Below are 7,712 nucleotides of genomic sequence, written 5' to 3'. Positions count from 1 at the left end.
AGATGACAGCTCTGAGGAGCAACCTTTCCTGAATAACATAGTATTTTACAAAATGATGCTGAGTAAAAACTGAAGTAATCCATGATCTGCTGAGGTGATATTGAAGACATATCTCTCGTGCACAGCAGACCTATGCATTAATCCTATGTTTTGGGGTCTTTAATTGCTTTAAATATTTGCTTCTAGATCTGTGTTTCACACATCTTATTTACATGGTTTATTTTTCATTTTATGAACAAATCGATAACCAGACAGACTCTTTACCACACTGGATTAGTTTTATTTATTCTCTTTGAACTTGATTAAAAAGCTGTCAAACATAAGTCTACATTTTATCAGCAGAATACTTTTACAAAACAGGGTAGGAGATGTGTATAGCTGGAAACATACATTTCAAAATGAAACAATATTTGATATATTCTAGACAGTTACCCTTTTGTTTATCCATGACAACTGAAACTAACCATCAAATGCATAAATTGATTCAAGTCTAGCCAAGTAATCCTAAGGGCATATGAAAAGGCTTTTTTTTAAAGTTCTTTCTAGATGAATTTAATGTAGTTCACCAATAAAGCATCCTCAGGAGCACAATACAAATGCTACAGAACATGAGATAGCTGGGGAAAGCAGGCAGATGTACAGTGTGATGAAGAATCAAAATGGATGTTACATTAAAATGAGCAGTCATGCAATGTCTTCATTTCATGTTCTGCATTTAGGTAAAAATGCCAAAGTTCCAATTTAATTTTTAATTTTTTTTTAGGCACTGTTATGCAAATAGTGACATTCTGGTTTTAGGGTTTTTTATTATTATTATACTTGTTTAAAAGTATTAAATGCAATCTTTTTTGAACTCTTGGGGTAGGCGAATTGATTATTCATCATGTCTTTAACTTTCAATATATATCAAAGAGAAAGGTTAGCTCAGATTAGCTACAAATGATCTGGTATCACTGCTTTAATTCACTGCTTTTAATATACATATTTGAATCCATTTTCCACAAATCTCCTCAATTATTATTTGTCTTTCTGTGCCGTTGCATATGTTGGTAAACAGCACTTTCTATGGTCTTTGGCCATATGCTGTATGCTCAGCTTGCAAAAAAAAGTGACACTTGGAGTGCTAGCATAATGAAACTCTCAAAGGGTTAATGCAGAATACATATAGGCAAATGTTGACAATATTTTTTATTCCAATGTTTGAAAATTAAACACAAAATCATCATTAAGTTTTCACAAAATGAGGCATCTGTCACTTGAAAGAAAAAGAAATATTTCAGAAATATGTTTACAGAAATGTAAAAATATTAGACATCAAGACAGATGTGAACGTTTTCAATAACAGGCCCTGTCTGTCAGTCTTCCTCAGAGCCGAAGATCTTGCTGTACTCACTCAACATAAGTTCAACTATCTGATTTTGGTACAGCATGTGGACTGCCATGTTCCCTGTCTCCTTTTCAGGTCTAAGGAGTGTTGGTCCAAACACAATTCCTAAGCTTTGTGTTGACATAAGATTCACGGATTCCTTGGCTGCTATCCTGTTGACGAAAGAAAAGAATTGGTTAAAAAAGAGGGATGTCAAAGGAGTCGCTGTTGCTTTTGAAGTACATAGAGGCACTTTTTTACTGATTCTACTAACAGGGAGGGACAGTTGGTTAAGTTATCAAAAAGAAAGAAAAGAGGGAGGGAAGAGACAACTTCTGCCAACCTGACAAACTGGGAAAGGAGAGTCAGCCCTAGGCAGCAAGATGTGTGCGGGGTGGAAGTCTAGAGCCCCAATTACAGTGCTCTTATACGAGGGCACAATTTGGTGCTTTCTGGTGAGCGAGCGTTCGTTAGTGTGTGTGCTGTAAGGCAATAATTTCTCGTACGTTTAGATACCAAAAATAGGGATTGCTCTTAACGCTAAGGGAATAGAGGATTTTTAGTGTCAACGCTTTGGGTGGCTCCAGGGAGAAGCTTCCCTGCTTCTCTTAACATGGTCCGAGACCAGCACTGAAAGAGTTGGGAAAACAAAAAAAGCCCCTTAATATAGAGCTCATATGAAACACATTCCTTCTGCTAATTTAAATCCAATAAAGTTAGTATGGTCTGAAATGGATTGTGAAATTTATATAACTAAAGACTTTTGCATGCCTTACCCTGACACAAAATTTCTTGAAAGACACTGAGACCACATACCTTAATGAGATGACTTAGAAAATAATGGTAAGGATTATAACCTTTGGTATCTTTATTACCCACAAAATTACAAGAGGAGGACTATTATTATTAAAAGTTGATCTTATGTCTGTATTAAGACTTAATATTCCTGTGGAAATGACATTAAGGACGGAGAAGTCTGGCCTAAGAACAATACAGGTCTAATGGATGGAGTTTAGGTAGGCAGTTTCGCATAAATCTCTGCAGCGGTGAGTACGAACTAAGTAGAAATCCATTTCCCTCAACCTCCAGAATATATAATATATCCTAGGTTGGAAAGACTAGTAAATGAAGATACATATTTTATAAATAAATTGCACAGCTCTACCAAGGAATGCAAACTAAATGTAACTTTAATATGTAAATGTTTGAATTTATGGATGCTTCCTTAACCTGTTAGTTTTAACTTAAATATTCCAAGCGAACTGTTGAAGCCAAGTTCTACTTTTCTGCTCCCTCTCTCATTGTCACTCATTTATCCTTTTAAAATTCAGACAGCAGTTTAAAAATCATCAGAGCTTTCTCTGTTTTTCCATACCTGTTTCTGAATTTACAGCAAGCTGCACTATAAGTGAAAGAAACTTCATGAGACATAATGGCTTCAGTCACTTAAAAAAAGGTTTCTTTCATGTTAGTAGGTGGGTCACACAGCAGAGAGCATGGTCTTGTGGATTTCTGCCAATCTTGTTGTTTACCACATTCCTTGAACATCAACGCTTGTGTTTTTTCCTCATATATAAATAGGAAGCATTACTTAGTTCTGCCTCATGCTTGTAACTGTGGTGTCCATTGCACAAAACACTCTCCATATGGCACTAATCAGATTGGCTTAACTATTAATTTCTTAAAATATAACATCTTTATTATAAATTAAAAAAAAAATCTCTTTCCTCTGCGGTAATATTAACATATCATCTCTTCTCTTAGGTGTTCAGAAAGTCTCAAAAGTTAGTAATTTTGTTGCCAGATGACTGTGTGGGCTTCTGATGGATGTCACACATCTTTATCAAAATTAAAAATGTTTCTTACAGGGATGATGAGGTTGTTTTGCTTAATGCCACTTATGCAGAAGCACATACATCAAGCTTGGGGCCTCCCTGTGCGAAAGACTTGATTTCTGTTGAGCTTGTTACGTGCCAGAAGTTGGAAACCTTGTGAAATATTTCCCAATGACATCAGCATGGGTGGGAAATCTTGTTCCCCGGGGGGGGGGGGGAACATATTCAGCGGCTGTATCTTGTGTAATTTTAGAGATCATCAATTAGCATCAGCCATGGGTTTGCAGTGAGGTGGTGTTGCTGACGGGCCGCATTGATGAAGCTGGAGGAGAAACACCTTGCAGGGAGAAGGAGGCGGTGAACCAGGGATGAGCAAAGTCAGGGTGAAGAACAGTGATGGCAGAGCGCAATATACTGAATGGAGAGGAGGGGACTGGATTCCGTTATCTGTAGGCTGAGCGGTGCCTAGTTGTGAAGTCCTGTCTGACTCCAGGCATGGCCAGCACATGGTCTGCAGTCGCAAGGGATGATGGGCACGGTGTGCGTTGGCGATGGAGACGAACCAGCTATCTGCTGCGGTTCATCGATATGGAAAGCAGCACTAAGAACATCTGCGTATATTTGGGGCCCCTAAGCTTAACGCTGGAATAATAATTCTTGTATTGAGAAAATCTCTTGAAAATTCTCGATATTTTCTATCTGTTCATGCAGTCATACTTGTTTTGATGACCACAGTAACAAAAAACTATAAACCAAGAAAACTTGGAAACATGGAAAGTCTGAGTAGTTAAATAATCTGTGGTAAAATACAGCTACTGGAGGGGAAGAAGGAAGGAATTCAATCCAGCCTGAATAAAATAATTATAAGTTTAGAAACTTATGCCTTTTTAAATTACAACTATTTACCAATGAAATTCTATAATATTTTTTTCATCTGTCCACAAAAGAAAAAGTCAAAGCAAACCAAACCCAAATATACACACTTAAAGCTATTACTGTAGCTCCTAAGTGAAATTGAGTTGTTAAAAGAGAAAAGCCCTAAAAAATGGGCAAGATTTGTTTTTTTGGCTAGAGAAAGAGCAGAAAGAGTGATACACCATTTACAACATAAAAAGCGAAAGGAAATGCCAGAGCTACTTCTTGTCAAGCCCAAATGAAAGGAGCAATGATCCATCAATTTGAGATTATTTTAGAAACATTCTATAATCCGATGCCACAGATGTTGGAACCATATCAAGAAATTGTTGGGCATTAGGCTGTGCAAGATTCCCCCCTCTCTAAATAAGTGAGCTTCAAGAATGGCTTCAGTCCTTTAAGACTGCGAGTCAGGCAATATGCAGAAAATACAGGTCTCATTATTAATAGTAATGAAATTAATGATGTATTAAACCAGCAGAAGTGTCTGATAGGAGGGCTCTAGTGTCAATGGCATATATATAGGCAAAAATACTTGGAATTTATGCTTTGGCTGTTGCCAAGGCAACCGTAAGCTGGAAAGCGTGTGACTGAGAGCAGGGCAACTCTACAGCTAAGAGGGTCATTGTATGGTGAGTTTGGCGCTCTAGTTCCATTAAACCTACACTTTTCAAACTCTCTAAATAAAATCATTTTTAATTTTGACATTCAGAAAGCACACTGGATTATTACTTCAAACACACTAGACGTTAGGAAATGTTCTTCATCCATTTTTACTCTGTAATAACTGCTGAGGAGGGGAAAGTGTTTCAACAGTGAGTGATTCCTCAACATTTTAATGTTCCTACTGCACGCAAAAGTTAGAGAAAGAAGTCAGTGTACTTAGGGAGGAAAACCCTCTTGGAAAGGGCACTGTTTTACTGTAAGCTGGAGAGTGTTTGAGGGTAAAGCTGTCCTCTGCTAGCTTCACTGGGAACTGCTCAGTCTTGCTTTCTTAGACTTTTCCAGCCTATGAGGATTTAAGTTTGCTCAACGTCAGGGGCATTTCTACCCTTAGCAGAACTGGGTTTAGCCATGCCTAGTACTCTTTTACTGTTTTAAATTCTATCTAAGGGTAACTTTTCAATAAGGCGATCCTGCTGCTCTTCCATGAACTGATAATATAGACTATGACTGAAGAGCAACACATTACAAAATGAGGGGATCAGAAGAGTAAGAACCGGGTCACCTCGTAAAATACTACGGGCCAGAATGGCAAGTGTAGGAAATGCCATCCCCTGAATTCAGCAGAGGACTGGGGGATAAAAGTAAGTTTTGATCTTATCAGAATCCTGTCCACCAGCATTATGCACAATATTTTATTTAACTAGGGAAGTCACTGCATTAGAGACAGAAACCAAGATCTAAACAGAGGCCAAGAAAGATTGAAGATGTGTGGGAATAAAGAAAAGTCCCCAGAAAGGAGTAAAAATGACATATTTGTGACATCTGTCCTCTTCGTATAACAACTAAACTTCCAGAATTAGGAACCACCTCCTCTCTAAGTGGATTATTCCATGACAGCCCCTTTGGGCAGGTTTTGTTGAACTGTGATAGCGACCACTGTCACGGCCAGAGCTGCTCATGCCGATGGACAACAGGGCTTGGTTTGATATGTAAGTTCCTATGAACTGCCTTAACGGGTCAAAGTCTGCACATCCCATTGATTCACTTTAGCAATAATTACCCTCAAATTAGCTAATATCTGTTTCCTATGTATACTTAGGCATATGCAAACGTAATGTTTTAGCTTGACTTGGCCCTGGGAATGGCTCGGCTGCCTTCAACTCACCTCAATTCTAACGCTGTTAACAGGCCTTTTCACTGCACTGTTACAGGCCAGTGTTTGTGCAGCGGTTTTCTGACTTTTCCTATCGCAGATCTCCCAATCAATTTGAACGTGTTAAAATTTGACTCATGACGAACAGTTTCTAGCTCAACATTTTATGCTCCTCTCCTTCCCAAATGCTGGTTCACAGGAGTTAAAAAAATAACAGGTATTACATACTTTGCTTTAGTGACAAGACATTTGGGAAGGAATCATCCAACCTTGAAATAAAATCTTTATTGAAAGCAATTCTACATCCATGCCAGTCAGATACATTGTATGATCTGGAGAGGTGTCCCAGGGGAAAGCTCGGCGCAGTAGACAGGGTTGATTACTTGGACCTCCTGTCAGTTCTTAACTCATTGACAATGGCTGAGACATTCAGTACAACTTTGTTTTCTTTATTTGGAAGTAAAGTTAATATACTTACCTTAACTGTGCCAAATGTACTGGAAAATAACCTGATAATAAAACGTACCATCCTACGAAGTGATAATGTCTGTATGTGTATAAGCACATTTTGGCAGGGCTTTTGCAGACAGGTTTTCAGTGTTAGGAAGGAAGCACAAATACAAAATGATGCACAGATAAACTATCAGGTTTCTTCTCAATGTATTCCCTTTCCATTTAAGGCCTGTTACATGCTTTCCTGAGAAACAGCATATTACTGCAATGTCACTTTGTGTTGTAAACTTATTTCAGGTCAGCTATAGTAGCTGTTCTTCAGGAAGAACTTAAGTGGCTTTTGGTACTAAAAAGATGACTGAACTACAGCTTTGAGAGGCCTCTTCAAACACAAAAAACAATAATAGGTGTCCTTCTGTAACAGGTCAAAGCCTTGCGGAGAGATTCCTATCCAGCTGGATATACCAGCTCGGGACAGACAGCAAAATAAACCCACCGTGGAGGAAGAGCGCAGGGCTTGTACGCTACTTAACCCCATCTTGAGAGACTTAGGGAAATAATCGGTGGTAAGTGAGCCCCCGATGCCATAAGCTCTATTTGTGAAAACTGTTCAATTCATTGCACTGCAACATAGATAAATTTAAAATTTAGTAATAAATTGGGATTCTTGATATTTTATGAATGCAAACTAAACCTCATTATTATTTATGTACTGGCTTTATGGATGATTTGCTCAGTTGCATTACAGTGGTATTCACCAGCTGATGAAGCTAAGCAAATGCAAACATTATCAGTTGAATCCTCAGCTTGTTGTTTGTGAAATTGGTATACTGTGTTGGGAGGGGGGAGCTTTGCACTTGTGTAGCTACGACCTGAGGTTTATGCTTATAGAGGAGCTCCAAAACGCTACGTCTGTCCTTTTCAAAATGTGCCATGTCATTTCTTCTGCGACAAATATACACAGTTCAGGGATCTCAGGGGACTAAGACAGTTTTAAGCTACTTTCTTTCGCCCGTGTAAAATACGAAGGTATTTTAAATTCCTCTTTGCTCCATAGGTTGAATTCGAAACAATAGCTATCCAAGACTGGTAATAGAGAAACCAGGTCATGGCGTATGATACATTACGAGAGGGGTCAGAAATAGTTCAGACATACTTAAGAGCTTGCTTTTGCTGAAAATAGCCTCCATGGCTCCTGGCCTACAGAAACTCCATAGGCTTCCTGTGCTCTGCAGCTGTGGGTTCATATTACAGCTCTTTGGGAAAAATCCCTTCTCTTCAGTTGCTCTGGGACGCAAGAACAAGCACTCGATGCTGTCTTCTT

General features: G+C 38.6%; 1 protein-coding gene across 2 annotated transcripts in view; it reads right to left on the bottom strand.

Moving 5' to 3' along the window:
* Positions 1 to 257: 257 nt before the first annotated feature.
* ARHGAP15 (Rho GTPase activating protein 15) overlaps positions 258 to 7,712 on the bottom strand; it is a 337,681-nt gene continuing 330,226 nt past the window's right edge. For both annotated transcript variants that reach the window (XM_010575190.1, XM_010575189.1), the window contains exon 15: positions 258 to 1,539. In XM_010575190.1, the coding sequence (XP_010573492.1) occupies positions 1,356 to 1,539 (184 nt within the window). In that variant the 3' untranslated portion in view covers positions 258 to 1,355. The remainder of the gene's footprint in view (positions 1,540 to 7,712) is intronic.

This window comes from Haliaeetus leucocephalus, unplaced genomic scaffold, assembly GCF_000737465.1.
Source record: "Haliaeetus leucocephalus isolate CR32 unplaced genomic scaffold, Haliaeetus_leucocephalus-4.0 Scaffold451, whole genome shotgun sequence".
Classification (NCBI taxonomy): domain Eukaryota; kingdom Metazoa; phylum Chordata; class Aves; order Accipitriformes; family Accipitridae; genus Haliaeetus; species Haliaeetus leucocephalus.
The sequence above is the reverse complement of the archived record's forward strand: the minus strand, read 5'-3'. Positions and strand labels throughout refer to the sequence as shown.